Genomic DNA, 27,659 nt, shown 5'->3' on the forward strand with positions numbered 1-27,659 from the left:
ACGTGTTTGAATCAACCATCTTTACGTGTTGGCTTCATCGGGAATGATTCGTGTTTATTAGTAATTATTTTTAATGCAACCACTACACACTTCAGCCTCTCTAATATGTCTTCATATAGAAGTTAGATCTGGTGATTTGCCGGCGAATCTGCTTATTGAAGTTTTCTCGGGTCCTCCACCGGGTGAGGGGTTCCATGTTATCGGACGTTTCGAAACTCGACTCGAGCATCGTCCGCAGGGCTAATTTTGCTTCGGTTGAACAAAAAGCCTAATTATTTTGAATAGGTGAAATATTTTGACGATGCATAGTATGTTGTGACGTGTGTTGTGTGTTTTCACTTCGTAATGGCGTTAATGGAAATCACTGCGTCGCCTTAGGTAGTTACTCCTTGGATCTCAATGGCATCTTTATTCAAGAAACTTAGTGGATTGCACAAAGACAAGTTTTCTCGTTAGCGCAGCAGTGGTCTCGAGCAGCGTCACCAGTCTTCATTCAGTATCGCATTATGCACGTCGAGGCATGAGGTTTGTTTGCGTGGCACACGTGGTTAACAGGTTGGACGCTATAAAATCAAAGGTCGGAAGTATCGCATCGAGAATCGATGCCATGCGGTTTACTCACCTCTTTTACACGTGGATACACACTCTGAATTACCATGGAATTCGGGCCACGTTAGCATCATAAAAGTGTATACTATACAATCGCTACCTAAGCAACCTGCTACGGTTATATTAACTAACTAGTAAGAGAGATAATACTTGGCCGTAAGTAATAAAGCTACCAATCATAACGCGCCACAAGAAGGAAATGATGTCTAAACACACTCAGATTGCGCGTGGTGATTTATGGGAAGGGGATGCACGGGCTAGGGTTTAACTAATTTAAGTAACTCTTACTCAGTCATTTTGGTTAGTTAGCGGGAGCCAGAAATGAGATTAGCAGGCACAACCAGGTTTTCCAACGTTATTTCCTAATTGATTTGTTCGCTTATCTGGCAGCTGTTGATTTTCCTTATCTGCGGGGCTATTGCTTTGGCTTTTCTCATTTAAAGTTTTGTTTGCGTTTTCTCATTAACAATTTTTTCCCGTCGATGTAGACTATTTTCCTAATTTCAAGCCAGTAATACTGTTTAATTTACCCGTCAAAGTCATTTTAAGCGTTTTGTTACCTATTACTATTATTTCTAGGTTATATTTTTGCACCATTTTAGGTCGTTGGCATTTCGATTTATTTATTCGTTTGGTCTGGAATCATTCGTCTCTGATCAACGGAGAATAACGTTGGCATTGCATTTATGTCCAGAACATTCAACGGAATTTAGGTCACATTTTTAGGTTTAAAAGTTATTTTACTGTTGTTTCTATAACGTAACAGCTAATTTTCAATTTTAAGAACATTTTGATTATTTTTTTTAGCCACTTGTGGTGATTAATGCAAATGTCAGTTAACGGTGGCTCGAAAACCAACTTACAAAGAACAAACAAGAATTTTCGAGAACTAATATTCTGGCCTACAGTAGTAGATAGTATGCAAGTGGAAATAAATATTTGTACTAAATTTCTCCGGTGAAAGTGTTAATGTGGTATCCGATATCGCTGTCTTATTACTCTTCACATGTATAAAGTATCAAAACGACGGTAGTCTTGCTGTAAGTGAGGGTGGGACTCGCCTCGTAATAACGCCACGGCGTGTGAAAAATTCTCGTATTTGTGGGCCCCGTGAACGAAATATGTATTTGTATTGCGAAGGAGCCACCTTTAAATGGCTTCTCTTCCTTTTCCATTTAGTGTCATAATATCGTCACCTGCTGTTTGACTTCCTATCCGTGTGTCTGGGAAAATATCAGGCATTGATCGGCCAAAGGAAAGTTCCTCTCCTTATTTTGTTTTAAAGCTTCTAATCTCCCTAAAGGACCATGTTTGTTGAGACCTCGTTCGGGTCTAAACGAAAGCTGTTTACAAACCGTCTCTCTGTGCTCGGTGTAATTCTTCTCTGACTCGATTTAGGGGAAAGAATGTTTTGGTCGAGAAGGACAGGTGGCTTCTTGTCAATATCCTCCCGATTCCTCGGAAAGGTTCAACAGTCACTTGAATTTTCAGAGCACATGAATGTGAAAGTGAAAGGGTACAAATGACTTGGTTTATGTTGTTCGTGATATTTATGTATTTAGAGGCATGGATGGATTTCCTGGAAGTCGAGGAGACATAAGAACCCACTTTCGGCTTAACCATTTAAGGTTAATTGCTGTTGAATCGGTTTGATTGAAGAATATGAGGTAGTTGACCTCTTTGTTCTGTTTGGAGGTAGAGGGATTGTCCCAGGCAATAATGGCATAATAGATCATCATCAATAAGACTGATGTACGGCAGCTCTCCATTCTTCTCTATTCTGCGTTAATTCCCTCAACCCCTAATATATTTTTTATTTTACGTCCTTAATTTATCCTGTGTACTTGTATCGTGGCTTCTCTCGAGGGATATTGCATTCTGTTATATTTCAAACTCATCCATTGTGCCTCAAGGTATGTCCAATCCATCCATTGCCTCTTTGCCGTTAAGTTCTCCGTGTGGTCCTTTCCTCTTCTGCTCTTTTTTACAATTCCTCGCCCCTTACTTTTCCTGTCCATTTAATCTGCAGCTCTCCTCCAGCACCATGTTTCAGTTTCATAGTAGATGTTTTATTGAAATAACATTGCTCGTAGTGAACATACGTTATCAGTGGTAAAGTTGAAAAAAACCCGTGTTTATTTTACCCCCGGCAACTTTTGCTATTAATTTGTTAAGGTGGTAATGAAAGAATACTGAAAAACTCTGTCCCGCAGCCCAACTATTTAAAAAAGTAACGCTCAAAGTAACGGATTTCCAATTGTGTATCTAAATTCTTCCAGTTTCCGTCCAGATAAAATGATGTATCGCATTAGTGGAATGTATGAACTACGTATACATATATTTGGTCCTCTCCCAAGCATTTAACGTGGGGGTTTGAATTAGTTCTTCTGTAGTTGTTTGAAACTTAAAATCGTCCACCTTTTGTTAATGATTCAGTGCGGTTGTCATCATCGTCATGTTTGTTTTCTTAAAAAGTCGAACCCTAATTGTTTGTGACGTTGGTCCCTGCAGAGGAGGCTGTCTCGCCTCGCGCACCCAACGCCACCTAAGAGGAAATTTTCTCCACCCCAGAGAATCGGCACTTCGACTCAGCGTCGGGCCGTACGGATGGGAAGAGATTAAAATTACCGCGCAACGCGTGGCTAGCGTCAAAGTGCTCGCGTGGGGGCCGTCTTTCAACCTCGTCTGCTGAACTCCGCCGCTTTTTATTGTTGCAGGTAGTGCACCGTGAAGAATTAGGTTGTAGATTGTCCCTGAAAACTGTCGCGCTTCGCCGGAGACTCCTAAAGCACTCTCGCAGAACGTGCAGACCTTTTGCCCTACATTATTTCCATATTCCAAAATGTACAGTCTTCGCGGTGCTCTGTAGAAATGCGAGATTGTTGTGCTGTGCAGCAAAGAACGTTGGCGTGCAGAAATCGCCAGAGGATTATAGGAAACTTAGGATGGCAACCTAGCCGTATTACAATTGCGCTCAAGTCTTTGGCGCAATCTTTGCGTATCAGTGCGATTCCTTATCCCAAGCGAAGGGGTTTGAGGGATGTGCGCTGGGAGGGTAAGAGTTTCATTGCCGGTCGGGGTGAAGTCGCAATATTACGAAAAGCCGAGGAAGGAATATGCTTCCGAAGCGATTTTCGGGAGGGAGAACGGGTAGAGAGTGGCGTCATCGAAAGCGAACAAATCCACTGCTTGATCTGAAACTGCGCAAATTGGTGTATATAACCAATCTCTGTCCTCATAAAAGAATATATTTTTTCTCTACAATTTCGCATTTTAAGAAGTAATTAACTATCAAATTTCATATTTCTCTGAAACTGTGCAAAAGTAATGGAGCTCACCGGATAATTCGAGTAGTACTTAATTTTTCATCAAGTCTTCGATGTTTCCCATGGTCACTTAAAAGGGCATGGACCTAAAAGTTTCAATTTTCTTTGCATTGGCAAATATTGATGCTTAGGATATCCGTTTTGCACAATTTCATTTCCTTGTGTCGGTTTCATTTGAATCAATGTGATATTCCTTCCTTAGAACCATTTTTATTGCTTTTTAATAGTGTAATGATCTAAAAAATAGTATTTAGGATTATTTTTTAATCGTAAAAATAATTTTGGTTATTCATGTAATTTTTCCATTGTTTAACGTACTTATCAAATGCCATGCCTACCTTCGGAATATTTTACGGAAGTTCTTATTCTGACCATTACTCCACTCGAATAGTTTGAGCTGGGAATTGTGCATAGCAACCTTTCATTTTGCTTGTATTTTACGGTTTTTGTACTATGCATTCATTAACTTGCAAATTATCAATTCAAATATTACTTATTTGTGCACACCAAATTACGTTTGTCATTTCCACTGTCAAGGAACTGGGACCTTCAAGGGTTTCGCACACCCCCTTTTCGTGGGCAAGTGCTCCTCACAAGTTAGGATTCCACTTCAATGCAATCGTTGTAACTACTAGCCTTATTTACGGAGAGATTCAGTTGCGCTCATCCACTTTGAGCTGTTTTTTATGGCATGAATATTGAAATAATTAACTCATTGCGTACACTTTAAAGGTCACGCTATTTACCCGAGGTCGATTTTTCTTTCGCTTCGTCAGCTAGAATGTATGTTTTCCTTTCGTTCTATGTGTGTCGGTTTATCTATTTTCTGGGGAAGGGGGTGTGGGGTCACGGTCAAGCTTGGGCCGGACGCGACGACGCGCTATCTGTCTGAAGGGCCGTTGGCGTTTTCGCAACATAGTAGATTCCACGTCGCGGTGCCTGCGGTATTTTTTGATTTTGTGAGGTGTTATTATCAGCGAAGTCGATAAGGACTCGTGAACACGGATCCCTTACCATCGCTCTGGGTGACTGCTCATTCTTCTCGGAATATGTATATCCCGCCATCCCTTAGCGGGGTAAAACAAATATTAAGGCCCGCGAGAATCATCGAGGCCGCTTGGAAAAAGGTTTTTTTTTTTAAATTTAAGGTACGGGATTTGTAAACATTTTCGTGGCGTCGACATGAATATCGTCTGATACGGTATTCCCAGTTTCTTCCATGTGTTGGCGTACAATATACACTAGGTTATTTTTCAATGATGTTCCACATGCGGAGGTAAGGTTACTTGATTCAGTCGTGTTTTCTCCTGTCAATTAAGTACATTGTCCAATAAACTGAATTTTTGGAAACTTTCATATATATTCGTTTGGAGTGAAGCAATTCGAAACATCCGCTTTCGTTTTAAAAAAAATCATTGAAAATAATGTAAACATGAATATGTCTGCACCTGTTTAATGTTTTAAATGTGTGTCACAAAAGAAAATGTTATCGCTTAAAAAACACTGAAAACTGATAACCATAACTGACGGTTTTCCTTAGTATGAACTCAAAACCCAAACAACTATGATATTTCTTTTATGTAAAACTGTATACAAACTTCCACATTATTTTATACATTGTTAAGTCATCACTAAATGCCTTTTCTGCCTCGGAGAAGTAATCACTACTTATAAATATTAACTACTTCCATCTTTCTTAGAGTGAATGGTGGAGGCGCGTCGCTCGGCCCGAATGTAACTCCTTCGCTCTCGTCAATGCTGATTCTGGTAAAAAAGCATTTTATGGCTAAGCAGAAAAGGCTCAACCACTCTTGTCAGTTTTTTCATCCTAAAAGTTTGACCTATTTCGAGGTTGGCGGGGAAATAGATTATATTTGTGAGCATTTTTGATAATGTGGGACGATGTGATTTATTTCCGCGACTATTTATTATTATAAATTCACTGACCAGACGGAGGATAAATGCCGACTCAGCTGGAAGAAAGAGTTGCGTCCGGCAATCAAGAACGTACTTTGGTACTCATTAAAAGATACTATAGCTGCATCCTATAAGTTTGCCTCGAGACCTTCCCATGTAAGGCAATAGGCGAGCTATGAAATATCCAAATTATCCCATTCGAAGGCTCAAGCGAATCCATCCCATTTCCAAATTGTTGATTTAAAACTTGAATTCGCAAATACTCGTTTACGGTAGCCCAACCGTATCGAGTATAAAGCTTCTGTGATAGCGTATCTTTGTTATCTGTGTTTTATCACTTTTAATGCCGTATTTGTTTTAGCCCTATTTGATGAAGTGTTTTCCGAATTCATTTCTCTTTTCTCGGAATTATATTGCACATAACTTTGGATGAAACATTCATCAGTATCCAGGCGTCTGCCCATAATTTTCGTTATACGAGAAATAGATGGAAACATAAGCGGAGGATTATGGCTGGAGGAGGGAGGGAATTATTGACACAATGCGTCCCACACGGAGCAGGCGATCGATCACGTCGCCTTTTAAGTTAGGATTGCTTTGATGGCTACTGACCCACAGAATGACAATGGGTCGCCAAAAAAAATTGATCAAGCAATCTGGTAGCGTTAAATGGTTGACTCATGACTGCTCTGTCGTGTGTATCTAGTTTTGTTTCACACGCGTAATCGAACCGTTGGCAAATCCTCCGGTAGCACATCACTCTAAAAGTGAAAAAGTTCGTCAAAAAAATTTTATTTTGACACATTTTCCGTGTTATATTTGCTTCCTGTTTGGTTTTTTTGAAGATGTGGATTTATACTTTTCTGTTAAAAAACGAATATAGAGTTGGATCATTCAATAAAACTGTTGAAACTCTTAATATTTATTTTGGCCGTAGTCACTTTGACTTTTTGGTTTGCTTGTGGCGAATTTGAGAGCTTCGAGTTTTGACTTGCTGGAAAGCGGATCTCTTTTCCTGCGGATTTGCCTGCGGTGTATCTTTGTTGCTTCTATCCCATTCAGACTAGTCGAAGGGCGTTGAAGTGTTAAGTTTTTTAGCGATAACTGCCAATATTTACTTCATCACGTGTCAGACACATTGATGGGCATGGGCATGATCCGTCAACGGCGACGAGCGTGCCAGGTAAAGGGTGGATCATTCATGTGCGCTGACCTCGCTAGAGAAATAAAAGCGTTCGCGATGACACGGCGTCGGGATTCGATAAATGGGCGTTTTTCGTCATCTTTGAATCACGGGATGTCATTCGGTGTTCGCAGATTTCCATTTAGCGGTAACCGTCTTGCAGTGAATTTAAATAACCAAAGGTTTAAGTTCTAAGAAGTGTGTTTTTAGCTGTAGTTTTGACTTCCATTCATCTCCCGAACAATGACAGAATTGCGTATGTAAACCTACAAGTTGTATCAAGGAATAAAGAATAATCAACCGCAAGTTGTGCTATAGTTTGTTCCTCCCAACTTTCACCTAGTAATTCGTGAGAAATTACGTACATGGGTAAGTACGTATAGAGCCGATGTACCGTACACAGGTATCCCCATTCGTGGTCGCGACTTCTTTCGGAAGTGCTCCAATCTGATGGAAGGGATGTTTAAACTAAATGGTGTACGACAATACTGGGTGGAATCGCTCCATATTTTAATCAAATCAGCAGCTTTGCATCCCACACATTTATTTACGATGGAATCATAAATATTTAAAAAGTGCATGTTAATAAATAGTTATATCGTTCAAAAGGTGTAAAAAAAAGTTTTGAAATACGACGTTGTTCATTTGATTACCATTTGAGATCTTGTTGATTTTGGCGGCCCGGACACAAAAGTCTTTTTCATGATCAAAAGTCAATTCTCAGCGTTTGTATTTTTTCCGTGGCTCTTTCTTTGCTTTAAATATGGAAGCGCAAGAAAACAAAAAACAAACTCATAGCGGAAAGTGAAATCCATAATTGCTTGAGCGACTGAAGACGTGACATGCTTGAATTGTTGGGATGGAGCGACACGAAAAATGTTCCCTTGAAATTCTCAACCAAAGGAACAGCCGGAAGCCTTTTTCCACGGCCGTGCTGGGGATGTTTTATTTTTTGCGGGAACGGGAGCCGATCCGCTTGTCGCCGACGGGCTTGCAGCGGTGCTTGGGAATAGGGATAAATGCCTACAAGCGTGTTTAATTTCTCCTGCCTACGTTTAAAATAACCTATGGTGATTACTGTGGTTTTCTCATTTTGTAATTGCACATTGCAATCAATTCCTGGTTAATTAACCATTAAAAGTGCCTTCGCTTGATCCTTGAGACTCTTGCACACTGCATTTCCTAGAGGTACGGGGCATTGACCTTCTTTGCATGAGATTTAACGGTGAACCATTTTTTAATTTGCTGTAGTGAAGACCTTAGTGTTTGTAACGTCTTCTGTCTCGTTGAAAATATGCAACGTCTGTTTTGGCGTTATTCGTTGAATTAAATTAATTTTTAAGAGGATAAATATGTTGCAATATTCTCCACACGTATGACATCCCACTCGGTGGAAAATTAAATTCTGAAGGCGCGGTTGCGAAGACACTGGTTTCATCTTCTGTTATCCCTCGAGATATTTGCGGTGAATCAATAAATCGCTGGTTTATCGTGGTTTGTCCATGCAATATTTCGGGTTATCCACATGACTCATGGCCAACTTACGCTAGTAAAGTTTTTAAGGAATTTTCGGATCGATGACATTTCACGGTTTTCATGGATTATCAACACATGGGCGAACCAAGAGATTGTACAGTAAGTGTTTAATAGTATTCGGAATTCATTTTTATTTTCCCCTCGAGCCCCCAGGCATTCGAGAGGTGTCGTAATTTTATGATCAGGTAACGCGTTTGAAGCATCATAAGGGAGCATTCGTTTTAAGAGGTGCTAGCTCGTCTACATAGATATTTTTAAATATCACTGGGAATGAATTACATGCAATGGTAAGTTTTCGTATGAAATTCATTTCATCATGCGCGAATTTGAGTAGGCTTGCAACTTGGGGGGGTTTCCTTTAGGCAAAACTTATATAGTTGTAACAGCGAATGGAATACCTTTTTTATAATTGCCAATGGCTTTTATCTTTTATACCCCGATCCTCTGCGGGCCACTGCAGATCTTGTTTTTCGACGTGTGTCGTACTATCTTAAGATCGCCTTGAGATGGGGCTCGCCTGCGTAATTGGGAAGATGGAATGGCCGGCGTTATCTGGCAAATGCAGGAGACGCCAAGCGAGGATATTTTTTCCGTCTCATCGCCGTGTGACGGACAAGGGAGGTGTCCTCTTTTCGTATCGAACCTCTCCATTATCTAATTGTGTACACTCTTGCATTATATCACCTCTGATGCAATCCGTCCTGTCCATTCCTTCCTCTTCTCGGTTGTCATTATCGTACTCTGGGTGACGTGCTCTTCGTGGAGCACGTCTGCTTGTCGCTTGCAAGCGTAATAAATACCTTATTCCTCAAACTTCAACTTCCTTATTTTCTCACCAAGAAGATTTGTTTTACTTCCACGATGTGATTTTTAATCATACGATGGCTTCTACGTGGATTAGCCTGCGTTGAACAGCTGACGCTCGTGTTGTTCAAACCTCATTCTCAGCTTAATCGGGAGTTAGGGAAAGGAACGTAACTGTGTATGGCATGACCAGTTACGCATCAATACGCCAAATGACCCAGGAAGTGTCTCATGGGCTCGGTTTGTATTATAGGCTGTTTTACAAGATGCTTACTTCAGTTACCGAAATAAAAATGTTCTATATTGGATGCAAACGTGGTGCTAAGTCTCAGGTGAACCCTTTTAAATAATTCAAATGTCATTTCGACTGTAAACATTTTTTGCGTATGCAAACGCATTCGTATTTTGTGTTTTAGTGTTTATTGAAAGACGATTTTGTTCCAGCGCCACCTTGGTAGTCGCAATGTTAAGCCTCTGCTCATCTGTGATGGGTCGTTTTTATTCCAGAATCGGAAAAACATAAATAAATTACTTTTACTTATTTCCGTTTTCAGGACTAATAATCAAATTCGGCTTATTTATCGAATACGATTCCCCCTTTTAAAAGATACAATTGAAATTATACGGAATTCGGTACTGGTTGCAGTACTGAAATAATAAGTATCGTGTAAGACGGCCTTTAAGGATGGATGGGTGAAAATGTGACACGGCAGGAGTTGCTATATGTCAAATCGAAGGTTTCAGGTCTTTTGTAAATTTTATCTCTGAAATAAATCAATTGTATATTATCCTCTGAAATGAATAATTGTTTTCAACAGAATCTACCTAGAAAATGACCCCGTTGCGTTCAAATCGGGGTCGATTGCAATAAATGATCAAGAGTAAAATTATTTTTGATTTGTTGAACGGTACAGGAAGTCTCTCGTCACAAAGAAATCGCCTTCAGTCTTCACGATGGGCAGGTAAGAGTTGTCGCACCTGGGCGCTTGGGAGCACCGAGTGACAGTAGCAGCGCTCCCCCGTTGAACATCTTTGCTCAGAAAAGATTCAAATTTGAAAAATCCTCATAAAGGCGGATGCGACGTAATTTTCAAGGCGAAGATGCCTATTGTGTTATGTTTTCGCTGCGAATGCTGCCAGGGAAGACTCCTTGTGTGTTCCGAGCGGGTGGGCAGCTCCGCTGTTGAGACCAGCTAACTCCGCTTCCGTCCTCGGCCGATTCTTCCACGGGTGAAACGTTGACCCCGGAATGAAGCAGCTCATCCAGTCGGAACACCTAGAAGACTACAGGCAATTTTGGGGTTAGGGTGGGTGGATATTTGTGAAAAAGTGTGACAGGGCAGAAGGATTATAAGTGATAAAAAACGTAACTTTTTGGATATAAACGAATAAATCAGTCGCTGTGAAAAAAGGCCGGGAAATGAATAGGCTACTTTCCGTCTGTTTCTAATATAATAATCGCATCCGACGAGCTTTCTATTGGCTTTTTTCTCTCCTTTCTCGAAGGTTTCGAAGAAATGACTAGAACTCAACTCACAAAGATTTCAGAATCCGAATTGCAACAAATACGCGCATATCAATGTTTTGGCACATTTAATTTCTGTGTATCGCACATATTTTTATTTGTCGAGTTCATTTAGCTGAATAACTTTTAACGTCAATTGTCAAAAGTCATGAAAACTAAATAAGATCCTTGCACAAATCTAGATCATTGCGATTTTTAAGGTATTGTAGCCTAATAGGTGGATCGTCCGAATACTTGCTGGAGAGTTCTGAGATCGAATCCGGCCTATGTGTATGGCCATGATCACCCAAACGAAAGCTGTGTTCTGTCTTCTGGGGATGATGCTCGCAGCTCAGGTAAAAAAATTAGACCCCTGACCGTAAATTTGTGAATCGCATAAACTCTATGGCTCAAGCGGCAAGTGTGTTGTACCCTCACCTGTTGAACCAGTCGTCGTCTTTAAGTCTGGCCGTTTTCCTTCGTGAATTAGCTCGTGGAAGTATGCTGTAAGGTCCAAATTTACATTTTATCTCACGTGGATGTTACCTGCGTGAGAATTTCGTTATTCGTGCGATATTTGACACAGAAATTATCAGTTTTCCAGGATGTCTGTGTTCTTTTAATTTCCACATAGAGGTAGCTAAGTCATGTGGACCATCAAAGATATATTAGGGTTTCTGGGGGAAATATTTTTAAAAATGTTAGCGTGTCAATAAATATAGTTGAGTTGATTTGAGCTGTAAGTTATTCATAATTTGCGAAAAAAGCAGCAGAATCTCATTCAATGCTTGTTTTCCAAATGGCAGTTGCGGTTTATTTTCGATGAAAATATTTATTGTTGAAGATCTATTTTATTTCGTGCGGTTTTTATATACGCCCAATCATCTTTCTTCTACTGCTATAAAGTTTTTTGTTTTTTTTTTTTAATTTCCAAATGAATGCAGTTAGCCATGAAGCTCATCGAGGAACTCACGGCCATTATTCCTTTAAAGAAAGTAATGGAATAGGGGTTGAGAATACATGGTGGATATGTAAGCGCTCGAACAAACAGAAAATTTACGTTCAAATGATCTAACAGAAAGTAAATAAAATTAGAAATACGATACAGAGTAAATCGTAGAAACCCTTTCAGTATTTCGCAGTTGAAAAAATGGCGTGGGCCGAGATAAATTTTTCCGAGAGAAGCAAATCCTATTGGCAACGTCGCGTCCCCCGCGAATGGTGATTTTGCTTGTGCGTCAGTCCCGGCGGTAACACTTTTTTTCCATTGGATCTCAGTGTTCGTTTTTTTTCATCTTGTTTCGCCGGCCCGTGCTCCGATTTGTGTTGCCGCCTTAGGCCATGCTTGCGCCCAAGAGAACGGGTTTCTTTCTCCCTCCGCCCCCATCCCCTCGCGGAACGGGCGGGTGTCTCACTCCGCCGTCGTCCAGGAGAGACGTGGGAGGGTCATCGCCCCCGCCGATCGCAATCGAAATCCATCGGAAGGCCGCCCAGATATCACCCACCGAGCACTCCCGTGGGCAGCGGGAGAGGCGGGTGGATTTACGAGGGTGAGGGAGGGTGCTGCCGACGTTATTGCTCGAGCGCAGTCCAAAGCCTTTCCGAGGATAAGTTCCTCTCGTCTCCAGGTGAGAGTCTTAGGGTTCGGTGTGAAGCCGGAGCTTGCCCCGACGTCGGCGGGCGGGGATGGTTAAGTTTTTCCCTATCCCTTCCCTATACCGGTTAAATCCCTCTTCTTCCTCCGGGAGAACCCGTCCGAGGTCGCCGGGACCGTGGACGCCCCCGCCTTTCGCAAGGGTCGGTAGTACGGGACCGTTCACTAACCTCCCGAGGGGTGGGTGTTGATCAAGGGAGAGTTTGCAGCCGTTCCCCACCCCCCACTCCAGGCCCTCCTCTCCTCGGTTAGTTCACCTCAATTGGTTCCGCGAAATGGAGCGTTAGGGGGGGGTTGAGGGACCGTTACCCGAGTTAGTTGAATTAACCTGTGGGTGGTTGATGCGCTGCTCCCTACGTATCCCGGTGTTATAGAGCCGCGCGTTATCATCAGGGTTCATTCATCATCGTTGCCTTTGTCGGTCCACCATGCGCAATGGCGCATCCACCGTTGGGGAAATGCGTTCGATATATTTTTTTTGGGTTCGGTTAGTGTTCGATTGCTGTCTATCGTTGTGAACATTTCTCGCCTGAATAAGGTCACTTCTTTGCCATTTCACGGTCGTGAAAGCGTTTCTCAGTTGAATCACAACGAGGCTAATACGTGTGTTACCGGTGAATGTTTGAGTTTTTTCAACTGTCGCTTTAATTTTGATTCCTTCTCGTTATTTCATTTTCATTCAACCAGTATGGCATTTAACTGATTTTTCACTGCTGCGCAAAGGTTATTTTTACCTTTCTAAAATGGTATGAAAAATGTGTGAAAACATTTTTCCCCTGGTGGTGTAATTTTAAGGCGACGTTCTAGGCCGAATCTCGCATAGAAGCATCGTGTTCATAAGTAAACTTGTTTGCTCCTCCAGAGTACGGCATCAGTTCATTACTTTATGGTTAGTTGCCTATTTAATGTAGAGAGGTTTTGCATTTTACTTGTTAAAGAAAGCTCTCGGAGGTATTTTTCTACTGAGTTGCGCGAGAAAATGATGTTAGATGCGGGATATCGAAGGAAAGCGTACAGTGCGTGATGACGAACTACAACGTAAGTACATAAAATTCGCCCTTTGCTACGATGAGGAAGGGTTCCTGTAAAATCAACGACCCCATTCCGCAGTGCTCATAGGGTCCACCCGGTGGCGTAATCGATGACGCTGATTGACCGCAGAACGCACCCGTTCAGTAACCTCTTATTGTCGACGAAATTGTGAAAACGCTCGTACAACTGAGGCAGAAAGAAACCGTGATGGTAATGAATTAAACGTGTACTCGAGCACGAGAAATAGGACGACGTCGCCACAAGGGCAGAGGTGAATTAATTATAGCGCGCCAAGTGATGCACTTGCGTAGCTTGGTGGGGTGTATCCGCGGGAGACGAAGGAATCTGTCAGTTGGGAGCCCGCAACCACTCATCGCTGCTGCACTTCTCGAGGGTCGCTGCTGACGGATGGTGTCGTGACGTGGCCGGCGGAGATCCGTCTCCCGACACCCAGCCGGTCATTCATTCGTCCAGTTCTGGCCCATGCCTTCTGGGAAGTGTAGAGGCGGGGGCGAGGGCCTCTCCGCTCGGCCTCCCCCTCCATGCTTCTCTTTCTTTTCCTCAAGTTCCCCTCGCCCCACCAATAGCCTCTCCCAATCCTACCCTTGCTTGATGTACCGCATTCCGGTCACGTCTCCCTGTCCTTCCCCCTTCCCCAGGAGCAGCCTTGAGATCTGGCGTGGGCGGGGCAATAGCGGCACCCCTCGACAGTGTTCCGGGCCTTCCTGTTGCACCCCCGCGCGTGTTATAACTCCTGGCCTTTCCGTCCCTCGTCAGTTCTACATCGTGGACCTCGTCCGTAAATTCTTCGCCTGCGTAATCAAGTCCTATTTTACTGCGGGAAACGAAAGTTTTCGAGTTCGCCGGCGGGAATGCCACCTGTCGCATAGTTTTCGGGCAATGCCAGTGCGAGAAACGTGAAAGCCGCCGACGTTTTGAAGGGTGACCATTTCGCTGATTTGCTGTGGTCAATAGCTTAGTCTCTCCCTTCTCTCCGATATTCCGGCTAACATTCGGTGGAATTGATTGGTAGAGAGTACGGGCGTGAAAGTCTTGTGGGCTGGGATTTCAGCCGCTGACCAGGAGGGTCGGGGTTCAGGACAGGCTCTGCTTTCTTAATTCAACCACTGTGATTTTTCTGGTTTTATGCAATTCTTTGCTTCAATTCTGGCATGTGGTTCAGGATAAAACTGCCCTCCTTTCCCTGAATTTGCGAGGAGAGTACGACGGTGGTCACAATTTTAGGGACTGTAGGAAAGGTGGAGAGAATCCTAGCTTCGGCATTAATCTTAGTGCTCTGCTCTTCCCTCTTTGCATTTTATTTTAAAACTTCGAGGCTCTCGATATGATTATTATATCTCTTCTTTCTTTTTACTGAAATTGCGTAATAATGAAGTACACTATGAAGTTTTGGGCTGGGAACAGGGTCCCATCCAACCCAGCTAAAAGAAATGATAAATCCATAATCCTTAATTCCCCATTGTGACCAAGAAGGGGTCAGAGAACCATTAAAAACTTAGCTGCCATTGGGATAATTAATTGATGGAGCCCAAGGCCCAGGTATAGGGAGCCTCACCTCTCCAGACCTCTCCCCCAGTCGATAGATGTACTGGTAGGCGATGAATCAAGACATTCTGAAATAAATGGGTTTCTTGAAACGAAACGTTATCATCATAGCATAACGGCCTTAGCTTTCATGCGGTAGTAACAACAAAACGGTTCCCTATGGAAAACTAATCTGTTACTAAGCGCGTTTGTTTGGCGGGCGTGTGTCTGGATTTCCATGAACTCTTCAACGTGCCCAGAAGTTCACGAACGGCGATGCAAGAGAAGTGAGAGGTCGTTTTATTCCTCGTAGAAGGTCTTGCTTCCGGGTGGGCAGGTCTAAGGGCTTGGGAGAAGCGTATATATTTTTCGAGAGTTGCTGTCAAATTCGAGGTTGCTTTTTCTAAGGATTTTTGATTAAAAGTTTCTTGAAATTGAGCGCTCATTATGGTGCAGTAAGGTGCTCATTAAGAAGGATTTATTTTACTGGCTGGTTGGCCACCACCACTGTTGGTAATCGAGGGAATGTTAGTCAATTATTTTGGCCTGGTAAAGTCACGCAATTTCATAAATTTCGATGGAAATATAAAATGGAAACAACGGCGTCCATGCATAAACCAATGATTTTATCAACGGTCACTCTCCACAAGTTGACTGATATTTGGTGGTTTTTATTGTTGTTACTGAAATTTTACGCTACCCCGAGGAGACTATTTGCCAATTTACTACACTGGATTACTTTTAACTCTCCATTGCAATGTGAGCGGAGATGATAGTGAAATTCACACTAACATCTCTTATCTTAGGACACATCTCCTATCTGCGGTAGAAAAAAAATTTCTTTGCTAGTTTATTTCATCCTTGGCGTTTCGAAGTTGTTTCATAGAAAAAGTAGGGACTTACATTTTACGATAAGTGATTTAATTTTTTTCGGAATTATTTTTGAGCCACCGGTCGAGTTTTCTATGATTTTTTTTACTCCTGAGGCATTGGGGGTAAACGAGAGAGGGTCGAAAATACCCAATTCCTATAGGAATGCATTTAAGCTAGACGCATTGAACAGGTGGAAGACTCGATAGTTTTTTTTCTGGCGTAATACATGTATAAAATGAAAAATATTTGGCCTGCAAGTCTAGATAATCTGGGGAGCATTTCCCACCTCGGCCTATTCATGAAAGTAAGCTCAAGCCAGCCGGAAAACACGGGTTCTTGGGCACGTCAGACGTTCACAACAGATATGGGAAGCTCGTCTCAAACGCCTACCATCTTTGACCGCTTGCAGAGTGTGTGTGGAACGGAGGACCGAGATTGCTTCCTTAGCAGGTCAAGGCCGTGGGTTTGAGGGAGGATGTTTCCCATGGGGGTAGCCGAATTGATGCCACGTTTCAGGTCCTACGAATTGGTTGGGCGATTTATTGTGTCTTGAATCGAGTCGCCACATGCATGCCGTATCTCATGCTACGGCACCCACTCCGGTCGTCAGAGAAACTAATAAGTGAGTCGGAAAATCATCACTCGGGAGCTTTGCCGTCTTTGTTTCTTTCGGTTATTATTTCAGCAAACGTATAGCGTGCGAGTGTTTAGGCTCTGATGATAAAAAGGGGTTTAATAAAAATAGCATTTCAGAGACAGAGGAACAGCAGTGTGGACAAAAATTAAGAAATGCTTCGCAGCATTCAAAGCACTTTGCAACTGAATTATGATGTATCGCATAAAATATGAAAATTTTGGAGACCCTTGTCTCGGAATTAAATGACAAATTTGCCGTGTGGTGGTCCATAATTTTCGGTACTCCGAATATGTCCCCTTCACGAAACGTTTCCTGTGCTCGGCGATGAAATCCGATGTAATTACCGAATGGCGCCTTCACTTACCTGCTGTTTAGGTCATTCGTTTAATGAATTGGTTCGTGGGGGTGGGTTCCCGTAGACGCCAAATTACTAGTAACTAACATTTTATTCTGGGATCCCGTTCGGAGTACGCAACACGACGTGCTACATCATGATGAAATTAAAATTGAGAACTAATAGAGACGGTGTCACACTATCTTCGACGTCCCCAGGGTACCACTCTTCCACCATGTGCACTCGTGGCGTTTTCAGTTGATAACTACGTATTTAATATGTGTATTTTGCCGAGTAGCCTCCCGAATTTTTGTCAAGGTATCCCATCTTATTAACCATCGTCATTTAACTTAGATCAATATTTTATTTGCGTGGTATTCGTCCGTAATTTTAATTTGATCATAACAATTTTTAGATGAAAACGGATTATATTGTACCTCATTCTAGTCATGTTACGGGCTTTTTTTTGCTTGGTGCGGCCTTTCTGTGAGAGGGATTGATGCCGAAAGAGAATAAAACGAGTGAAAATAGAAATAAGGACTGATTCAGTGAATACCTAGCGGAGATAAAGAGCTGGTAGGGCCAGCGGTAATCGGTGATTTTTGGAAAAGTGATGATTTGTGCTTTAAATGAGGAGGCACCTGATTTCGTTTATTTGCTTTGTTTCGTGTCAAGAATCCAATATAGTGTCTTTTTTTATATCCGAACGTATCTCAATTTACGTTCTGTGCCGCAAATCGGCCCTGGACTTACTCCATTCTTTTTTTACCCTCTGAACTGTGTGGAAAGGAAGACCCCAAGTGTATTACACACATGATTTTTTCCTCTTACATTCTACTTGAAATGTTTTCTTGGTCTGTATCAGTTACCTCTGTTGTTTTCATCAGTACGATACAGGGTTACCCCGCTAGTTAATTGTATAGCTATCGAAATTTACTCGGCACTCTTTTTACTGCGTTAATTGATAGTCTATCTAGTCTAAAGTTAGTGAGGAACAAGTTTGGTATTTAGTGTGACTTGTGACACCCAGAGTTATGAACCCAGCCTTTCGGCAGTGGAGAATTAAGCTAGTTGTCGCACAAACTGAACTGAAGTTTTACCCTCTCTCCCAATTCCGGGACTAGATCATTTAAAAGGAATGTTTGGCTGTGTCATGCTCTGGTTTGAATTGTTAATCTGCCGTGCTACATTGCACTGTTTTGATACTCCCCCCCCTCAAATCGAGAAATTTGGAGTAATTATCATATTCCCATTGTTCTGAGGACGAGATAAAAAAATACCTCTGACCTTCACCTCTTAGCAGCCTTGGCATGGCGGTAAATCGAAAGATCCACCGCGAAAGCCACCGAACTTGCACTATCTCAATCTGTATCGCAAAGCGGTCAAACATTTCTTTCCGGGCATTGCCCTTGCTATTCAGTCCAATTAGTTAGCAAGGTTTTTCGGTTGGCCTCTCTCTTCGATGTCCGAAGGCTCAATGAGTTCCCTCCGGGTCAGGTGAAAACTCTTGGAAAGTCGTTCTTCCCCGGCGTTCACTATCACCAGACGCAACCTTTGGCATTTTTAATAGGATCAGTTATATTTTCGGGGCGAATGAAAATTTCGCAATGGAGCCGACGCATTTCAAAAGAAAGCCTTGTGATATCTTTTTCTGGTTCGCTCTTGAAATCGGAATTTTTCCGTTCGTGTTTGACTCAATCGAAATCCAGCCATAAAAGATTTTTGATGATATAATAGATCATTTGCCAAACTGCTCCAGAACCTGGCTCTCGGCGGCTCCGAGGTGTTTGGGCGACCCACTACATTTTTGGAAATTATAAGAAAATAGAGATTTGGAACTTTGTTGTGGACTTGGATATTTCAATCGCCCGGTGGCTTGCCAAGTAAAGGATTCAATTTTGTTGCAGGCAAATAAAGTGACTTAAAATTTCATAATTTGTATTGGTATTTATTTGTATAATGTATTTATATTCTGTTGCTTAGAGTTCTCTATATTTTCCTTTCCTCTTCTGCTCTTTTATCTACTTTCTTGTTCCTCACTTTTCCTGTCCATCTAATCTTCAGTATTCTCCTCCAGCTCCTTGTTTCGAAGTCCTCTATTCTTTCCTAATTCTCTTTTCGAATGTGCCATGTGTGTGATCCTTATGGTACCATGCTCCATACGAATGTTTTGACGAACTACTTCCTTGATTGCAACCCAGATTCTTTGAGCATGGTCGATTCCCGGTCTTCGTGGACGCCTTCTTATGGTAGCTTTAGCCATGTTCGCTTGACGTCAGTTGAACTTCTTCCATCCCAAGCTATAAAGATACCTCAAGCATGAAAAATTCTATCGTCCCTCATAAGAGTGAAACGTGTTTCGCTTATTTGTCGTCTTGAGAATTTGATAAATTCCTTAGGCCCTCCCTTCGTCTCTGATGCCCACCCTTCAGATCAACTCATGTAAGTGGCCACTGCCGCGCATCGCCCCCACTCGCTCCACAAAGGTCATATTCGTCCGAGAATTTTTCATCGGAAAATTCCCATCACCCTTGAATATCAGAATGGGATCTCCTCGTTCTTGGGAAGTGACAGCGAAGTTGAACGTGTTTTTCGCCGACCTTTAATCGCAACACTGGCGTTTATACATTTCTTCATATTCGAATTACCATGTAGTGGGCAATGTATTTCATACCCTCTGAAGTCCATTTTAACTCCTTCTATACCAGTAATCCGATGATATGGTGCGGTGGTAACTCTGCGTGTAGCAGAGGTTACAAAGGCCTTTATGTATTCCATACCAAGAATATATCATGAACCAGTCCAGGTATTTGCAAAGGTTCATCTTGAATGAAGCTATATATGACCTCCCAGGTATGTTATTCAACGCTGATCGTTCCCGTAAGAGATCGTACTTAAATGACGTACGGCCATTTTCGGTTTTATTAACCCTTTCCTCCCTCGGTAATGAAAATAAGATATTCGTAAAATATAAATCACCACCACTCTTGGTATCATTGTGAAATAAATCTTTCGAAGAAAATTGAAGTGGCGGCTAAAATTATGCAATAACAACGTAACATGCAAAAAAAAAAGAAATTCCTCCAATCCTCTCCCCCAACCTCACCGGGGAGCGCCATCCCGTCATAAAGCCTCTAAGTTAGCGATGGCAACCCTGCGACCCTCGGGTCGAGTTGATAAGGGTTTAATTCTATGTATCAGAACGATATCCTTTTGAATCTCTTGTTAAATAAACGTAAAAAATAAATAAAAAATATTATTTTGATCTTGTAAAGGCAATTATAGGGGTAAGTGGCCGCTAAATCTTCGATAATTTAAAGTCAGACCTGGAGCAAAACACGTTTTTCTTTCCGGAATTATTCGTCTCATGAAAAATGGAGTAGATTTTTAATTAAATTTCAACAAGCAGGGCCCAATTCGTCGGCTTCGAAAAAATCCAGTTTAAAATCCAAGGCCGCAGGAGCAGGGCCAACGATGCACCTCAACGCAATGATAAAAAAAAACCGCTTACACTGGTCGTTCATATTGACACTTCATCGATGTAAAAGACTGTATCTACGTGTATGGATAGGTTGGCCATGTGGATGTCGATGCGGTCAACATTGAGAAGAAGGGGCATGCAAACCCTGATGTAGTAATAGGTACCTTGATTTCAAATCGCACCGCCGTAATGTGTGATGCCGTCCATTTACATCGCGGTGCAATGCAGCCTAACTGATAATAATTTTTAGGCTTTACTGACAAGAGTTGGCCCTTATCGATTTTTATTGAATCGAAAACCAAGTTGATAAAGGGCGAATCGTGCTTGCACTCCCAGAACTACTATCGCTACGGAATGGCAACGCTGAAACATTCTTCGAGCAACAGAAAGATAGTCAATGGTTAATTGAATTATTTTTTATGAAATGATAAACGTATGTAATGCTTGGAAGAAGTAACTAGTGCGTTGGTTTGAATTGTTTCTTCGTCTGATCCGATCGATTTGGTCGAAATATTGGAAGTCATTCGGATAGCGACTCAAACGGCGGCTAGGTCATAGAGACGTCTGATCTGACCGTGTGAGCCGGTGGACGGACAAGTATGACAGACGTAGAAGTGGAGCTTCCAGTTGGACTCGTATGTTGATCAACCCCCATGTGTAATGGACGGTTTTGTCGCAGCACTAGTCGTACAGGGGGAGAGAGATGAAATGGCAACGTCGAATGAGAGGACGCAGAATTTGGATATACGGGAAAGATCGCGGAGGTGGTTCAGTGACGAGGGGGGGGCATTCTTGAGGGGCGGCCGTGGATGCCCGCGTTGACGGAAGGCGTGGTGTGTCCCCCTCTCTGCTCCCCTCGCTTTCTCTCGCTCCCTTGCAACCGATCCCATTCGTCCCCTCCTTCCCCGCGCCCCATCTTTAGCGGAACGCTTTCTCCGGGTGGGGCGGCGGCGACCTCCCCTGCCTTCTCTCCCGTTCCCCTCCTGCCCCTTGGCCGTACTCACGACGCACGCGTGTGAGAGAAAGCTCCCACGCTTACGACGTCCGTCCGGAGCCGATAGGAAATTGTTTTCTTCCAAACATGAAGTCGTGATCGACTTCGTCATTATTATTTTCGCCCATGTTCTGTAGCATTAATGGAGACTGGAAGCCACTGTGTGGATCCGAACATTTTTTTATGGAGCGTTCATTTACTCTCTCTCTCCAACTGAAACCATTCAACTTTCTCAGTGTTCATCTTCATTCATGCGCACCCTTAAATGGCGCTCTCTTTTGGGGTTGGCAATCACAAAAAAGCCTAGTTTAGGTTACAAAAGGAAACTCAAATTATTTGTTTCCCTTCATGTTGAACTAGCCAAGTAGGATATAGAATAGGGCAATTTTCAATTGAAATATTCTGCAGGGCTTTCGACGTGTACATACTATGAAAACCTTAAGCATAATCAATATCCAACGAAATGATCAGGAAACCAACATGCGAGAACAATGTCGTGATATGTAATGCTGAAAAAACCTTCATGTCAGGCATGTTTCAATATTTTAATGTTATCGTAGGTATCAGTCTTCACCCAGAATATCGTATTCCCATTCAACGATGATAAAACATCAACTAAACAGATAACAGACTTTAGTGGAGGAGATACTGAAATTTTTTGCAATATTAAATTGCATATAATTTATCCTGATGAGTGGAGCAGGATTGTTTTGATTGTTTCAAATTATAATATTAGACTTTGTAATGCATACTTTGCATTTCTAATTCTATTCTTCGTCTCAGTGTCTGACTGTCTTATTATCATCATCGATCATGAACAAATGTCAACCAAGGCAAATTGAAACCATATATCCAATTATCAAATTGACAAGTGAGAAGCAGCAAAGTTGCACTATCTATTTTATAGTTATTATATATTTGCCAGAATTTTCTCTTTGGATGGGCTAGAGCTCCAGGTTGTTCATAGATAAGTGTTATCTCTGATGTTCATCAAGGTGAATGGTTATTTATAGATTCAGCCTTCCCACCTCTAATTTGCGAAGGCTGAATTACTATATTTTTGAGAAGGTCAAATGTCACCACTTATAGAGACACCGTCAGGAAACACATGTGATGTATTTATTAAATCTATTGATGGAAGTGAAAATTATGAGGCAGATAGATATTCTTTCTTTGATTAGTGAAAATAGAGTTCTCTGCTTTTTACATGAAAGTCTTCTTTAAAACTTAAGGCGAAACATTTCTTTTCAATAGCACAAAAAAGAGCAATTGGAAAAGTCATAAGGCCGTGTTCAGTCAAGAGGCATCTCCTATTTATATTGCTGAGTGAAAGAAAAGAATATGAACATAAGTTATTAGTGACATTTAGATGCCTGTATTTCATTTTTCTTCATATTTTTACTGAGTGGTCGAACATTTGTAGTACACGAGATTGAGATGAGTATTAAAAAAATATTGCACCTACTTACATCGATTAAACCATTGTCTTTTACTTTAGATACTGGTTAGCATTTTTTCGTACCCTTGTAATTATTATTCACCACCTTCAATGGTAGGTTTTGGACGGACATAGACTGAATGTGCCTACAATTCTCAGCTTCATCTAACAAGACACGACCTGATATCCCACTCTACAATAAATTGTTCTTCAATTCTGGATACTTTCATTCATACCATCCAACATGCCGGTTCTCATCTGCCCTCCCCCTTGCCTTGCCTGCCAAAAGTTCTTCCCAGTCTCTAACATTCCATCCCAAATTGAAATACTCTGCATCCACCTTAGTGTCTCCTTTGGATCTATGCCAACAATCCTCTCTCCTTCCGCACCATGCCTAGACTTATTCTTTTGTTTTCCTCCCCACCTATTTTACCTTATCCATTCTTCTCCGAATCCACATGTCAAAAGCCTGCAATCTATACCTATCATCTTTCTTCATTGACCAAGTTTCTGCCCTGAACAAAACATCTATCCATGCCAAAGTTTTCACCAGTCTTTTCTAGCATCCTTGCTCAATGGTCCTGTCATGAATTCTCTCCTTATGTTATCTTGTTTGCCTGATATATCTTCCTTATGCTCTTATTCTAATATCCCTACTACGTTGAGCATCTTGAACCAAGACATTGCCAAGATAGGTCAAATGCATGCATTAATGGCCATCTTTATTTCTCTAAAGCCTGCCTGTATCATTAGAACTTACACTTTCAGTAATTATTGTTAGCCTTAGGTGATAAGTGTCACAGTTATGGTTAAAAACTCATGAAATAAATGTATCAATGTGGCAGCGTCCAGGCTTAAATTAAATATATGTTTAAAATGTAGGAAACTTGAGCTCTATGGCCTCATCCAATAACAAATTAAAGGAAAACCCCTATAGCCGTTTATTATGGCTATTGGAGTTTTCCTTTAATCTGTTAAATATATGTTTTCTAGGATAAACTTGATATTTAGAATAAGTTTAGGTCTGTGGTTTTTGAACTTAACATACCCTCAGATAAAATTTGTCAAACTAAAATTTGGCTCAACTTTATCTTTGCAGGACATAGTCGGCAGTGTCCAAGTGAGCCTGCACCCTGAATTACCAGAATGTCAAGCAGATTTCCAGTCCTGCGTGGGGTTATAAAGTGGCCTCCAACTGTTGCGGCAATTATTGCAACTTCTGGCCTGATCATTGCCCTGTTTGCTGTCTCTCATCATATTTGGAGGGGCGGTGGGAAAAGAGCCAAAGACCCTGATTGGGCAAATTCTAGGAAAAGATCCCGGGAGAAATTATCAAGGGAAAAGAAGAGGTCCATAAGTGAAAGCACCCCGTCAACATCGAAGGGCGGAGAGTTGCTGTGGGAAGAGTCACCAAAGAGAACACGTTTGTCAAGAGAGGCTGAGACTAATTTGAATATTGGAATCAAATCCAGTGTGTTAACTGAGACACCTAATTTGTTATCTAATGTGGCAGAGGGATCCATAGAGGCTGTGACAACTAAGATCGTATGCAGCAGTTCAAAAGAGAATGAGCAGTCTCTGAAAAAGTTGGGCAAGGAAACGGAAACAGAGGCATTATTGAATGTAAAGCCTATTTTGCTGGAAGAAGAGCCACAAGCCCAAGCTTTAGCACTCGGGGAAATTAAAGCAAAGGTGGAAATTGTTGACAAACTTATTACCTTTGCAGAGATCCCAGCGCCACAGCTGAAGGCAGCAAAGGAAACTGAAATAGAGGTGCCCATCCAGGAGAAACATATTTTCTTGGAAGAGAAGCCACGGGCACCACATGCATTAGCATCATCACTTGAAACCAAGGAGACAACAAAAACAAAACCTGTTGAAAAACAGAATCCCCAATTGAGCAAGGTGCTTGAAATAAATATTAAAGAGAAGCTGGTGAACGGAGAAGTTGAATTTGAAGTTAAAAAATCAAACCACACATTGAGTAATGGTTTTACAGATGACATACTTAAGAATGAGGCTGAAAAATGCACTGATCCTGTGAGTGGAAAAAATTTGGATAACGTTCACTCTCCAGAAGTTACATCAACTTCTGAAAATTTGAAACAGGAGGTAAAATCACAATTTTTGGGAGAGGGAATTTACTGCTCAGTTTTCAAAGGCAGTGGAAAACCAAGAAAAGAAGTGTTTGAATTAAGTGACCAAACAAATCTCATTTCTAAGACCAATAATATTGTTCTAACACAGACTTCATCCCCCACAAAGATTGAAGATACTACAACAATTTCAGGCATTGAGGCTCTTGGAAAAACATTGGAAAATAAATCAGACATTTTTGATGCTGGTAAGAAGCACGAAAGTGTCCTTGTTTCTTCACTGGGAGTGAAACAAACTGCAGATTTGAGAAAAATCGAAGGCAGTCAACTTGATAAAGTGCAAGAAGCTCAGGCCCAGCCAGCAGATAACATTAGTGGTGCTGACAAACAATTCACTTCAACTTATCCTTCAACGGTGAATGAGACTGTGCAAATAGTCAAATCTGTGATCTGTGATCTAAGTGAACTGAAGTTAAAATCATTGGATAGTCTTAATATTTCCAGTGAAGAAGTAAAGCAGTGCCCAGATTCTCCTGAAACTGCTTTTTCAGTAAATCCTGTGGGTATTGATAAACCATTGAAGGTGCAGTTATGTGAATCTAATTACATTGATGACAGTGATAACACACTAGAAGGTAATTGTGATTTGCCATCGAATGACATTGAAGGTGATAAGGAGCTGAGAAGCACATTGGCATCTGATAGGGTAGTTGAGGAAGTGATTTCATTAGAGTGTCAGTCTGGAAAATTTAAAGATATTCCTTTCACCTCATCAGGTCATCTTGAGGTGACTAATAAGAATCTAAAAGACATTTTAGTTTCTTCATCGAGAACTGAAAAATCAGAGGACATTTTATTAGAGAGGGAGAAGGTTGTGAAATTGAAGCAAGGGGCTGTAGCTGGTGACTTCCTTGACTGTGAAGACGGATCTGTTGAAGAGGTTCTGTCAAAAGGGGAAGGAGTTACTGACGTTATTGAGGCCGGGAAGGGAGGCAAGACGAAACAAATAGAAGGAAAGGATATCTCAAACGAGAGGGGGACGGTGAGTGAAGTGGCAGCAGTTCCTGTGGAAGATACAGTGGAGGTGGCAGTATCGTTTATAGCAGAAAGTGGCAGCAGTGCCTTAGGGAACCAGGTGGAAGTGGCGACAGTGAAGCCTAATTGCATCACTGTTGGTGGGTTGACTGAAGAGGGATCAGAGGTGTGTCCATTGGCGAAAGACATCTCTAAAACTCTCAAGAGCAACGACAATAATTCAGATCCTACATTGAACAATAAAGCAGAAGTGAGAGAATCGTTAGAGAAAGAGGTATCCCAGAGTCAACTGGAAGAGAGAGAGATGTTGACAAAGGGTACAGAGACAAATTCAGACTTGGTGAAGGGAAAGAGTGGTGGTGGTGGAAAGCGTAAGGGGAAGAAAGGGAAGAAGATGCAAGAAGAAACTGTAGAAAAGATGGTTGAGAAGATGGAAGTCAAGGAGATAATAAGAGAGAGTGAGGAATGTATTTTGCAAAATGGTGATGTTGGAGAAGACCACAGTGGGAAACCCGCCCAGGTGCATGCAAATGGTATCAGTTCACCACCTACACCCAACTTTCCGGATAACAGAAGTGAGGTAAGACTGCTTTTTCATGTGACAGTGATCCGAACACCCCCTACCATTTACCATTATGGTGGATATCAAAATATTACATAGATGTGTACTTCATACATCTTTCGTTATAATCACGGTGTCAATAAATGCCAGCAGAGATGAAAAAGTTTTAATGATGGAGAAGTATCCACATTTATTGTGAACATTCATAATGACATTATAGAGGTAGTCTCAGATTTCATGTGCCAGTAAAATTAAAACAGGAAAAGTAACCTGAGCTTAATTAATAATGGAATAATAGATTGGGCTGGCTAATGATGCTGTTATGTAAAAGAAGCTTTGTGTATTCATAAATGGTATAATTCTGGAAAAATTTCTGATGTTCTTAGAGTCAGATTACCTATTGTAGTAGTGATGCCATTTTCATGCATTGCTACCCCCAAAGCTAAACCTGATTATTCAGGAATCGGTTGGTGTATAAAAGGTTTCAATTTTTTTCTAATCCTTATTAAGTCTCACACAGTGTTTGCAAATCAGAAGAAAGCTTCCGACCAGATGATTTATGCATAGCATTTGTCAACATTATCATTTATCAAAAGAGTTAATACCATTGGAATTATGGTTTTTTTCAGTCCATTTTGATTTTGTATTATCCAAATTCAAATTTTTCTAAACTAGTTTTCATCCATAGTTACCAAATCAGAAGTTCACTTTGGCATATTGCTGGCAAGAATAAATTTTATAAGTGTTTATTTGAAACAAATTTGAGGTTTCCCAGGTTTTTTGCTCTTTTATTTTTTTGCAAATTTAACAAGATGAAGGCACGTATACCATTATTTTTTTACTTAACTCCTTGATGTTTCTCAATTTTCAGATAGGTTTTACCCGTGTGACAATTCTAGATTGCATTGGTTTATCTGCTCCTGTTGGATCAACCATCTCAATTTGTTCTTGGTATCCGATTGCTATACCCCTTCTGGGGAAGAAAAATGAGAGTACTCCCTTGTTAACTCCACAGCAACCAATTCTTTTAAGTCATTTCTCTTATTCATTTAATCTCCTATTCCTAATTCTTCTAGTCTTATTTTTGTCATCAAAATCA

General features: G+C 41.4%; 1 protein-coding gene across 2 annotated transcripts in view; it reads left to right on the forward strand.

Moving 5' to 3' along the window:
* The window catches only part of spoon (A-kinase anchor protein spoonbill), a 131,627-nt gene that overhangs the window by 81,147 nt on the left and 22,821 nt on the right, over positions 1-27,659 (forward strand). For both annotated transcript variants that reach the window (XM_071590481.1, XM_071590480.1), the window contains exon 2: positions 23,967-26,578. In XM_071590481.1, the coding sequence (XP_071446582.1) occupies positions 24,014-26,578 (2,565 nt within the window). In that variant the 5' untranslated portion in view covers positions 23,967-24,013. The remainder of the gene's footprint in view (positions 1-23,966; positions 26,579-27,659) is intronic.

Source organism: Hetaerina americana, unplaced genomic scaffold (genome assembly GCF_022747635.1).
Source record: "Hetaerina americana unplaced genomic scaffold, ioHetAmer1.1.p SCAF_4, whole genome shotgun sequence".
NCBI lineage: Eukaryota > Metazoa > Arthropoda > Insecta > Odonata > Calopterygidae > Hetaerina > Hetaerina americana.